The 12,482-nt window shown below is 49.6% G+C and overlaps 1 protein-coding gene across 2 annotated transcripts in view; it reads left to right on the top strand.

The window, feature by feature from the left end:
* adamts17 (ADAM metallopeptidase with thrombospondin type 1 motif, 17) overlaps window positions 1-12,158 on the top strand; it is a 45,913-nt gene extending 33,755 nt beyond the window's left edge. Inside the window, exons 16-24 of one of the 2 annotated variants that reach the window (XM_047041559.1) lie at window positions 291-365; window positions 2,389-2,469; window positions 3,832-3,989; window positions 4,450-4,609; window positions 5,856-5,991; window positions 6,737-6,941; window positions 7,029-7,181; window positions 10,074-10,251; window positions 10,372-12,158. In XM_047041559.1, coding sequence (XP_046897515.1) covers window positions 291-365; window positions 2,389-2,469; window positions 3,832-3,989; window positions 4,450-4,609; window positions 5,856-5,991; window positions 6,737-6,941; window positions 7,029-7,181; window positions 10,074-10,251; window positions 10,372-10,523 — 1,298 coding nt within the window. In that variant the 3' untranslated portion in view covers window positions 10,524-12,158. The remainder of the gene's footprint in view (window positions 1-290; window positions 366-2,388; window positions 2,470-3,831; window positions 3,990-4,449; window positions 4,610-5,855; window positions 5,992-6,736; window positions 6,942-7,028; window positions 7,182-10,073; window positions 10,252-10,371) is intronic. The other variant, XM_047041560.1, reaches the window with a different exon arrangement.
* Window positions 12,159-12,482: the final 324 nt, after the last annotated feature.

The following is a 12,482-nucleotide window of genomic DNA, read 5'->3' as shown; positions in this document are numbered from 1 at the left end:
ATGGGATGATTGTAATATAATTTACCGACAGAACGTGTCTTGTTACCGCAGAATGAGTTTCTTTCAGTGAGAATTAATTATCTTCAAGGGAAAAATGTGAGAATACAATAAAACCATTTCACACAATAGAAAATGTAAATGAACTGTTCTATGCTGTTCGGTGAGAGAGAGCAACGGGTGGATTAAGGTAGAACGAGAGACGAAGTGATTTAGTGTGTGTGTGTGTGTGTACATGTGTGTGTGTGGATCACGCATCTCTGACGGTGCTCTCCATGCCTCTGTGTTCCCAGTCACCAGTAGGCAGTGTAAGAGGGTTTCTACCTGTGTGATGGCTAGACCCAGAGCTGTCCCCAAGTGTTTCTCATGTAAGGTGCCTGCTGTGTGTGTGTGTGTGTGTATATGTGTGTTAGTGTGTGTGTGCGTGTTGCTCGTTTCCTGCCCTGACTAAAGTGTTTGAGCATTGGTGGATAAGAAAACCATTCCTCTGTGGGTTTTCCTGGGATCTGTAGTCCTAACCTGGAACAAAGAACAACCCCGTTACTGAACTACATCTCCCTACAACCCCACAACCTCAGTCTTGAGAGAAATCGCATACTTCTTCCAAATTTGTGTCTTTTATCCCTTGAGCTGCGACAACAGTTCCTTGTAGGTAATCTCTGAATGAATAACTTCAGACTAGTGTCCCAGAAGAACCCAGAGAGGTGGTGCTGGGTGGTGTGTCTTTAACATTATGGGGAGGTGGAGGTGGGGTGATGGAAGGAGAGGGTGCTGTGGGGATGTGTGACAGGTGTTGGTGATTAAGGTGGTGTCTCTAACACAGGTGTGTGGTGCTGTATGTTTTCTAGCTCTGGATAGCAGTTGCTCACAGACAAAGATCTAGGATCAGTTTAACCTCCTCCTATGAATGATGTCAGCCATCAGACAGGAAGCTCCAAACTGAACTCAGGTCAATGTTGAAGGGCATTTCTATTTCTCTCTGAGTGAAGGCTGTTATTACTGAGTCTTTATTGGGTTTTACTGACATGGGGTACATTGGTAAGTACTGTGTGAATTGTGTACTGTTGTGTGATGAGTGTGAGTGTGTGTGTATGTGTGTGTGTGGCACTATAGCAGAACAAAGCAGTTTGTCAAATTCTATCTGAATTTGTGAAGGTCTTCATCCTTCGACTGGAGAAAGGTCCATAATAGTTTTGAAAATATCAGAAGAATATGTTTGTGATTTAGCTTGTGAAATAGCTGAAGGAGAATTGTTCATTGTTGTTTTGATATCTTTTTAGCGGGTTTGGCCTTTTATTTCCAAAGCTTAACAAACCTTTTACAAAGAGGTCAAATTGGAATAACCCCAAACTGGCTACTCTGTGAAAGGTTCTTCCTCAAGCAATTATTGGTGTTTATCTCCCTCATTCTTTCTCTCCTTCCCTCTCTATTTCTACCACATTCTCTCTCTCCATATATGTCCTACTTTCTTTTCATCCCTCCCTCCCCCCTCTCTCTCTCTCTCTCTCTCTCTCTCTCTCTCTCTCTCTCTCTCTCTCTCTCTCTCTCTCTCTCTCTCTCTCTCTCTCTCTCTCTCTCTCTCTCTCTCTCTTTCTCTTTCTTCTGCCCCCTCTCTACCTCTCTCTCCCATTCTCTCTCCCTGAACCTCTCAGATATTTCCTGTCAGCAGACATATGCATGTAAACTTCTGGGATACAACCAGTCTTTTATGGACCGGGGAAACTATAGGAAACTAGCCATACTGCTTTGTACTGTTACTGTGTGTGTGTGTGTGTGTGTGTGTGTGTGTGTGTGTGTGTGTAAGGGAGGAAAAGGGCTGGTTTGTTTGTCATGAGAGCTAGCTTTCTCCTGCTCCTCACATAGTGGTTCCACGATCCCCACACACACCAGCCTGAAGCTCATTAGCTGTGAGGCCTGTCACTCAGCCCCACTGAGATCCTTCCAGACACTGTGATGTCAGAGCACCCTGCAGGAAGTCTATTTGGGACTGTCGCCAGTCATCTGACACACGTACGGACATTAATAGGTGATCCTGGACTGCTGTTCAGATCCTGCTCGACTCTCTACTTCTGAAGCTTTACCTGGGACATCTGAGAGGAGCCTGAGTAGATGTAGTCTTTGTATAGTCTGTGTCCCGTAAAGACTGCATTTAAACCATCAGAGCGCTGGTACGTCCTGACGGCGAGGCAGGTTTCCTGTCTGCAGCGGGGACAAGCAGGAAACCTGTTTGAGGAGCAGACGAGAGGAGCCTTTCTGACACGCACCCAGTCCTCAACAGCCCAGCCGCGCCTCGCTCCTCACCCTCCCCTCACCCTCCCTTCACCCCCCCCCCCCCCCCCCCCCCCCACTGCCTGCTCTTCTCCCCGTCTCATTCTCTCGTCCGTTGCCTAGGTTACATTGAGGCGGCAGTCATACCTGTGGGCGCACGAAGGATCAAAGTAGTGGAGGACAAGCCGTCCCACAGCTTCCTGGGTAAGAATGAATTGCATTGGCCTCGCGCGCACACACACACACACACAAACACCGGAGCACACATGCTCACACACAACGCATACAAAAACAGTCGCACAGTGGAGGAGGGGCGAGGGGAGCGGAGGACAGGAAAGGAGAGAAGAGAAATGGATAGCAAAAGATTGGAGAGAAAAATAGAATACATGAGGGAAGGGGAGAATAACGGAGAGAAGAGAGGAGGGGAGGGTAGGGGAGAGTAAAAAGGAGAGGAAAGCTTAAGAAGCCAACCGCTCCCTCAGAGAGAGAGTGGAACATCTGGTCTTCAAAGAGAGCACTCAAACACCACTTCCCTCATACAGTGCGAGGCCCCTCCTTTTATGAAGAGTAAACAGCCTAATCATGTTTCTCTATAAAACAATACGACTTGGAAAACAAACAGGACCGTAAAACAGGCGTGAAGCTGAAGCAGTGTAGAGCAACATGTAGAGTTAAACATTACTGTAATGAAGGTACACATTGGATCTTAATGACATAGGTTATGATTTATAATGTTACACTTTCTAAGCCCCTAACTTGTACTTTTATGACTTTGAAACAAACTGGCTTTGAGTCTATTTAAATGTTTACTCCTCTCTGAAGCCTGTCATTACACACCACCCAGTTATGCCAGTGGCCTCATCGCAAAAACATAAACCAGGAGAGACTCAAAGAGGCCTTATGGCACACACTGCATCTCACCCTTCCCTCTGTCATTAATTCTCACATAGCTAGTTTCATTCCTAGTTTCATTCCTCTTTTCTGGGCACCCAAGCCAGCAGCAGACAGGAGAAAGGGGGAAAACTGAAGGAGGAGGAAATAATGAGAGATATAAGGAGAGGAAGAGAGACAGGGCGACAGAGAGAGAGAGAAAACCTCTCCAGTGCATAACCCAACCCAGGGTGGACTTCCTGTGTGGCGTCTGGCTGGGCCCAGAGAGACGTGCGCTAACTCGGGATGTGTGGTGAGGTCGTCTGCTGGGCTAACCTCAGAAAAGCCACAATCCACTTCAAGGGCTCTTTCAAGTGACGATGCTGTGCTGCTTTGGTGTGGCGGAGACAGCAGCACACACAGTGAACTCCACTCACCCTAGAGAGGGCTACACCCACTCTGCTGATTGGATGGCTCTAAATCCCTTTGTTGAGGGATTAAACCCAGTTATTTTTCAAGTTGTGTGTGTCAGGTCTTTTGAATCATCTCTGTTATGTGTCGTTGTCACCGTGGACTCGTGACTGGGACTAGGAAGCTTTATGAGAGCACAGCAGTTGGGCTTGAACCTTCGACCTTGTGTCTCCCCCTGACTCCTCCCCCTGACTCCTCCCCCTGACTCCTCCCTCTCTCCTCCAGCCCTGAAAGACTCCAGCCGGAGGTCCATCAACAGCGACTGGAAGATCGAGCTCCCGGGGGAGTTCCAGCTGGCAGGAACCACCGTGCGCTACGTGAGGAGGGGCCTGTGGGAGAAGATGTCTGCCAAGGGGCCCACCCAGACCCCCCTGCACCTGATGGTAAAGACATTAGCCAGGCCTGTGCCCCCACAGTTATGTCACACACTGACCTCTCCACACCCATAAATAGTGTATTTCATTATTCACCCTCCTCCCCCTCACCCCTTCTCTCCACCGTTAACCCCCATCCTTCACTGTCTCCATCCCCCTTCACCCCCTCCCCCCCCCCCTCTTCACCCCCTCCCTCCCCTCCCTCCCTCTTCACCCCCTCCCCCCGCCTCTTCACCCCCTCCCTCCCCTCCCTCCCTCTTCACCCCCTCCCCCCCCCTCTTCACCCCCTCCCCCCCCTCTTCACCCCCTCCCTGCCCCTTCACCCCCTCCCCCCCCCTCTTCACCCCCTCCCTGCCCCTTCACCCCCTCCCCCCCCCTCTTCACCCCCTCCCCCCCCCTCTTCACCCCTTCCCCCCCCTCTTCACCCCCTCCCTCCCCTCCCTGCCCCTTCGCCCCTACCCCCCGGCAGGTGCTGCTGTTCCACGACCAGACCTATGGGATCCACTACGAGTACACGGTGTCTCTGAGCAGCGGCCAGGAGAACAGCAGCGCCGAGCGGAAGGAGCCGGAACACCTCTACCTCTGGACTCACAGCAGCTGGAACGACTGCAGCGTGCAGTGTGGAGGAGGTGGGGCCACGCGGCGGCACATAGACACACGCTCATTTCAGTTTGCACACTCAAGCGCATGCGCCCGTGCTAACGCTCATGCGGACACGTACAGTATATCTGCTCATATCAGGGCATGGGGCTGGAGCGTTTCTTGGACGTGAGCTGCATCCGTGGACAGAAACTGATCCAGTTTGAGGCCAGCTCTGGCTGCTGCCCTTCCCTCCCCTGCTGCTGCCGTCCTCTGGGCTGATGTGTTAGATCTGGAGCTCTAATCTGGACCACGCCACCTCACATCTGGGTCCCACACTGCGTCTCTAATCTGGGGCTGGCTGCCCAACACAGGTTCCCTGCCAGGCATGGGCACCACTTCAAACAGAGCTAGGGGAGACTGTCCGGCTGGGTCTGGGTCTGGGTCTAGGGGTGGGGCTGGGAAAGTGGAGCAGGGCATCCCAGCGAAAGCTACTGTAGCAGCAGCAGTCAGGGTCATGCTGTGTGTCTTCATGGAGTTCGAGTTAGGGTATGTACATTCATCACACAGGTGTGTTCATATGGTTAAAGGAGGCCAGGCGTTCTGTCACCGACAGAGCCCCAACAGAAGCATGTAACTCAGGTCTTATTAGTTTCGTAGAGTTTGTTGGTTTTGTGACCCATTTCTGAAGCGCCTAAATGTGGAAGAGGAATCCTGCTCGGAGTAGAGTGCACTGGGTGGCTGTTTCCTTGGTAACTGTTGCTCAGAGTTGTGATCAGCACGAGGAGTTTGTCTCAGGCTATTTTCATCTGTGGCTTATTCTGCCTCTCAGCAGTCCTGACTGATTTCCTCGCTGAGCAACTTGGCCAGCCTGGGCTGCTCTGGACCCGAGACACTGGGCCATAACAACACCCCTGCTGCCCACCGCTGCTGGATGTTCTAAAGAACTGAGTTTTATGATGTGATCGCCTCCGCATTAGGCCGAGGCTGTGATTTAGTTCACTGGAGTGTTCAGGGTCGGAGGCGGGTCGTGTTTAAGGGGGGCGGCTGGAGAGGGTTATTTGGGGTGAGAGACGAGAGCAGGAGGAGGAGCAGGAGGAGGAGGATGGCTTGTGGGTCAGGCTACACACTGCAATGACACAGAACTGTTGCCATGGGAGATTTAAAGGTTACTGTATACTCACAACAAATTCAATGTTCGATTTGCCACTCTCTCTCTTTTTCATGTTCTCTGTCACTTATTGTCTCTCTCTCTCTCTCTCTCTCTGTCCTCCCCCTCTTCCACTGTGTGTCTAGGTGAGAGGAAGACTGTAGTCTCCTGCATGAGGATGCTCAATAAAACCATGTCCGTGGTCAATGACAGCCACTGTCACCCTGAGAACCGACCACTCCCCCAAGTACGCCTGTGCAACACCCATCCCTGCCAATACCGGTGAGACACACACACATCCATGCATACATCACCACATACTCACACACACAAATACACACACACACAGAGACACACCTCCAACATCCTAACAGCGAGTGCACAGCTCACACTTCCATGGTAACAATTGATTTCCTGCGCAGAGGCAATCGCTGCGTCCCCTAGCCTCTCCCCTCCTCTATCCTCTCTCGTCTCATCGATGTTCTCATCCATCTGAGAGCTCTGGAATCAAAAGCAGCTTCTCACTGTGGAGAATGCAGGGAGGCAGCGTGAAAGCCCTGTCTGCAGCCCCTGGAACTCTGTTGTGCTTCCAAAACACATCTGAACAGACACGGACACACAGAGGAAAACGATTGTGTTCCACCCACACTGATCTGCCGCTCAGACATATATCTCCTTCCCCATAGATCCAGATAACACCTGGACGTGCTGCCGTTGGTGCAATCGCAAAACCGAGTCAAAGGTTCCCCTGTCATGTTCTTGGTTTAGACACATCCGGCGCTCTCTCTCACTCTCTCTCTCTTTTTCCTTTCAACTGTTTGATGTGTGCTATTGTGCGAAACAGGTGCAAATGGGTTTTGTAGTGTTACAGGTATTATGTGCTTTCCATGGTTTGATATGTGAGTGTTACAGGCCAGCTCACAACTGCTTTTACTTTGGAAAAGAGAACTACTTCTCTTTCTCTCTCTGATTACCTTCCTCTCATTATCTCTCTCTCTCTCTCTCCTGGTTCCTCTCTCGCTCCCAGGTGGGTGACGGGGGAGTGGGGCTTGTGTTCTGTGACGTGTCGGAAGGGTGTGCAGCAGAGGGAGGTGGTGTGTGTTTACCAGCTCCAGAACGGCTCCTACATCCACACCCGGGACCTATACTGCCAGGGGGGCAAGCCCCCCACCGTGCAGGGCTGCGAGGGACGACTCTGCCTCACTGTCTGGGAGGCCTCCGAGTGGTCCAAGGTCTGACACACCCACAAACACACACACACACTTCCAGTATATGTGAGAGTATATGCTTGTTCTAACTGCTTCCTTCCCTCCCCCCAGTGTTCGTCAGACTGTGGCGTGGGGGTCAGGAGCAGGACAGTGAGCTGCACGAACCCTCAGGGACGCTGTGACCCCCAGTCCAGGCCTGCTGGCAGGGAGCCCTGTGAGGACCACTCCCAGTGCTACGAGTGGAAGACTGGAGACTGGTCCAAGGTGTGTTCACACACACACTCAGACACACAAGCATGCACACACACAAACACACACATACACAAAGTGGTGCAGCCAAACACACCCCAACACAGCACACACCCAATGCGCTGTTTATAGACCCCTCCTTCCAGTCCAGATGTCCCCTCTGTCATGATGGATGCTTCGCTGTGGTACAGGGTGTAGGTCGGTGCCAGTCGTGGCGTGTGTGTGTTGATAGATAGACCGGATCCACCTGCCTCCTCTCTCACGAGAGCTCCCGGTGATGGATGAGTACCTGTGTTCGTTCAGCAGCCCCGCAGCGGGAAGCCCTTCCTCCCTGGCCTCAGCTGCACACGCTGGGATGGGGTCATGGGTTCCCCTGACCTAGCGGAGTGACCCCTTGGCTTAAGCTAGGCGCCACTTCCTGAAAGGGGGTCATAAACGCCCTATAGGGTTACAGACAGCTGCATGTGACATGTAGGGGGTGTGGCCAGATGATATGTGTGTCACAGACGGTCTGTCTGAGGTTTAATGGCCAGCCTGGGAAGGCAGGCTGGAGTGTGACATCACAAAACCCTCTACTGGAACCCACTGGATATTAACAGACTGGAACCAAAACAAGCAGTAGTCCCACTGACGTCTAAATGTAGTTCTATAAGAATCCTAATGTTGTTGTGTCAGCTGCGGGGAATTGCTTATAGAAAATACATCTTTCTTTTTTCTGAGAATAAGCCCTTGTCTGGAAGTCCTTCTCGGATGAACGTCAATGTTGGTGATGCAATATGGCATCCTACAGCTGTCTCCCCAGATGCACACACACACACACCTGTTACACACACATCTGTTACACGCACACACACCTGTTACACACACACACTGTCAGAGCCAGGGACACCGTCGGTATGACTCAGTTTATTCATGCTAAACTCTGGCCAAGCTTTTTAATGAATACAAACAAACCCACAGAGTAACGATGAGTAATGTTCTGCAAATGAAGGTTTAGTTGCTCCCGGTGGCTGACGAGTGGGAACCAGCACCACCAGCTCTCTGGTCTGTTTAGCGGCTGTCAAGGAAGCCTGGGTTTCTGTTCTGTGGAAATGTCACACACTGAGTAACACTCTGAATAAACACAGAGCCGTGACTTCAACTTTTTATCTTCAGAAAGATTTAGATTGCTTTGTAGCAATTCATGACACCCTCTTTTTGAGAGGGTCTTCTGTCATGATCGATACTTCAAACACCAAAAAAACAACACAATTATGAAGAGTTCTGGAAACAGCCAAGGATGTTAAATTGCGCTGTCTCGTTTGGCGAGGAAGCCTGTCTTCTCCTGGCATCTCCTGTAACGCTGCCGTCATGGCCGTTACTCTGTGTGACGTCACAGAGAGTGCTGTCTCTAATGTGAGGGACATGTGGGCGTGGGCCTAGATCACATGAGTATACTCAGCCCAGTTTGGACTCAGAAGTCTACAAGACTGCACTTTTTAAAGGACCACGTCAGTCTGTGAGACCTGTAACAGGCTTGTCCTCTTCACCTGAGAGTGACCGTTACCTGCCCACAGAGTGCCAAGCTCTCTAAGCTGCTAAAACAGCTATGCATCAAAACCAGTCCTCCATTCCCCGCATCTGAGACGGTTTCGACGGCTGTTGAGTTTGAGCCAAACCAGCCCTGACCTTTTAGCGTCGTAGAGCCAGAGGCAGAGGAGGCTTTGATCAGCCTGTTGGCTATTCTGTAAGAGGCTGAGGCACAGTGGGCCAAAGAGAGAGGTGAGGTTCTCTCTGACGCTGCCTCTCTCTCAGCGTCAAAGTCTCTCTATGTCCTCATCTCTCTCTCTGATGTTCATGTCACTCTCTCTCTCTCTTTGTCTGTCTATTTCCCTCTCTCTCTTTCTCGCGATATGGGTGTTGTCTAGGGCCTAGACGAGGCCACAGCCCTCCTGACCCCAATCTTAGTCCAAACCATGTCTCCAACTTTTAGCCTGGTACTAACCTTGACGCCAACATCTCATTTTACACTGGAAGAATGTAGCTGGAGGATCTGGGAAGGTCTCTAGAGGTCACATGTTCCCAGGGTTTAGACAGGACTGTGTGATCTGAGTAGAGCCAGTCAGGACACACATCACTCACACAGTGTTCTCTCCACTTGGCCGAACGCTTGTTTGTGTGTTAGCTCCTAAATACATGTCGGCGTTTGTGTCTGTGTACGTGTGATTGGATGTGGGTGGGTGTGTGAGTGTGTATGTATGTGTGCATGCGTGTCTGCTAGTGTGTGTGTGTGTGTGGCGCACGTTCATCTCTGACAGAGAGAAAAGAGAGAGACCTGTCTCTCTCACAAACCCTTAAACATGAGAGAGAGATAATGAAAGCCCCAACCCTGCTGAAAGGGCCTCTTCAGAGCTCTCCTGCTCATTAAACTGACGAGAGAAGAGGAGTGATTGTAATCAGACTGTCCGAGTCCTTCTCTGCTTGCTCTGTGTCAAGTGAGTAAGTCTTTCTGGAGAGCACAACCCCTCTCGGTGGAGACGTAGACAGCCTCTGCTAATGGGTTACACGTGCAGAGCAAAGTGAATGCTCTCAGTGTTGATAGAGACCATGTGATCCTCATCCCAGTCCTCATTACAGTATCAGGTTGTGGAGGCCGTATCAGTGGCCAGCTAACAGGGCCAGCTGTCGTGGGGAGTACTGGGCTGGTCTGGATAGCAAGGCTCTCACATCTGGATCCACACTAACATCCTGGTAGATTTGAGCGTCACACTGGCTGTCACGTGAGCCAATGGGAGAGCTGGGTCCTTCCAGCTGCAACCAATAGCAACTTCTAGCTCTAAAAGGATTCAGCCATTAGGTGTGGGACATGTATGAAGTGTGGGACATGTATGAATGAACATGTTGCTGACAATCATTGGCTATTTACAGTGCTCGTCATCTTGTGGGAAGGGTCTCCAGTCCAGAGTGGTCCAATGTATGCACAGGGTGACGGGTCGTCACGGTAACGACTGCCCGACCATGTTGAGGCCCCCAACCTACCGACCCTGCCACCAGGGGGCGTGCAACGAGAAGATCAACATCAACACCATCACCTCACCCAGATTAGGTAAGTACACTGGCACAAGAGAGGGAGAGTGTGCGTGTGTGCCCGCATCCCTCTGTGTGTGTGTGTGTGTAAGTGTAACTGTGTTCTGACTGGGCTTGTGTGTGTGCTGTCTGTCCCCAGCTGCTCTGAGCTACAAGTGTGCAGGTGACCAGTGGACGGTGTACTGCCGCGTGGTCAGGGAGAAGAGCCTGTGTAAGGACATGAGGTGGTACCAACGCTGCTGTGACACGTGCAGGGACTTTTACGCTAACAAAACGCCACGCAAGAGTTAATGACCAACACATTCCCCCTACCACCTAGCGCTCCAATTTTAGATGTGTTTCTTTTCTTTTTTTTTGTCTTTTACTGTTACATGACGTTTTATTTGTTTTTATTGCAGTTGTTGTTATTATTTTCGTTACTGTTATTATGGTTACCAATGGACGTTTTAAAAAAATCACTTTTACAATACAGATGTGTGTCTATGTGAGATCACTAAGCTTCCAGTTTGATGAAGACTTGAAAAACAATAAGCCTTATGTTGCTGTAAACCAAAGTGTTTGACGTCAGAGGTGGGCTGTCTGGGCGGGCCTGTTCTGTTGTCGGTGTGGGTCGACATTCAGGGTGAACTCTCCTCTGTGTGACCCAGGGAGCAGCCCAGGGCTGGGGCAGAGCCACCAGCTGACTGCCCTTCAGAACCACACACCCCATCCTCTGCCAGTTCCCTCACAAACTGTCATGTTCTATGTTGTACGTGTCGTGTGTGTCTTTGTTGCTATTTAAGACTTGCTATGGGGGGAGGGGTATAAATATGTTGTTTTAAGGTGAGAATACCAAGCTAGCCAGCAGATCAGTGGATCTGCGGGATCCTCTGATCTGAGGGTCTCTGGGAGACTGGGAGACTGGACAACTCACCTGGCACATAATAGTAACCTGGATATTTGCCTTTTCACATGACAAGTTGGACTAATAGACTGGAGAAGAGCTTTGGGTGAACTGATGCTAATCCCAGATGGGGTAACACTAGGAAGGGGGGGAGAGAGAGAGAGTTCAGATACGTGTGGGCTGTCCGTTCTCACACAGGTAGGAGGTGCCCAGAGATGCGTCAACCAACTGAGCCATCTGAACTGCAGTGTTACCCTTTCACACACACACACACACACTCTCTGCTTTACTGCGCAGATCCTGTTTTGTTAACTCTTAATAACCTTGACGTAAGCTAAACTCTGGTTTTAACGGACACTGATACTAAACATGGTGCTCTTTGTTATGAACGCATCTGACTTGTAATCAAACACACCACATCCTGTAGCACAGTAGCAACTGTGTGTGTGTGCAATAGATGCCCCAGTCTTGCCTCCCTGTAAAGCCTAGCATTTTGATGGTGCTAATAACTCTTGACAGAATTCACTACTGTGGAATTCAATTCCATGTCATCTTTGATTAAGTAGATTCTGGTTCTTGTTGCTGTTTTCAGAATGAACAGGACACAGGAACATGTTCATGTTAAGGATTATTTAAATGCTGAATTGTAGCTCATTTGTTTTATCCATAAGTAATTGTTGCGAAATGCTTTGTTACTGATACGAGTGCAAATCTGTTGAAATATTCCTGTACTGTATGTTTTATTTTAGTTGCACATATGTTTGGTACATTAAATGCCACTATGTATTCTTTGGTGCTTTTAAGACATGGGCCTGCTCCTACATCAACATCTTCAAGTGTTGCCATACAGGGATTAAACCATTCACTCTATGTAATGAGTGTAGTCATTATCTTATACTGGTTCTGTCATACATAATAGTTAAGGGTAACTCCTAACATAAATCTCTAAGTATGAATCTGTATGATTGGAAAAATATATTTCAAGTCTACTGTAAATTTTGTATTTTATTTCTTATTTTTTGACATAATAAATTGTGATTTTTTACATTAGTTTTCCCTCTGGTAAGACCTGGAGTTTCCTATTCTTTATCAGTCCAGTCGGACTTTAAACAATCTACAGCAACACTGAATACATTCACTTGTTCAGACCTATAAAACCTGAGCACTAGATGTTCTAGTGTGAAAGTCTGTCTGTTCTTCTCTCTCCATGCCTCTCTCTCCAATATCTCTCTTTATGTTTTACGATGGGGAAGGATCGACAGAGGGAGGAGAGATTTGCAGGGATTGCGAAGGTGAGAGGTTTGATAGGCAGTTAACAGACCAGCGAGGTCAGGGATACCAATGAAAGGAAGACAGGAAGTTTCAGC

The sequence above is a fragment of the Hypomesus transpacificus genome, chromosome 19, assembly GCF_021917145.1.
Source record: "Hypomesus transpacificus isolate Combined female chromosome 19, fHypTra1, whole genome shotgun sequence".
NCBI lineage: Eukaryota > Metazoa > Chordata > Actinopteri > Osmeriformes > Osmeridae > Hypomesus > Hypomesus transpacificus.
This window is presented reverse-complemented; position numbering and strand designations above follow the sequence as displayed.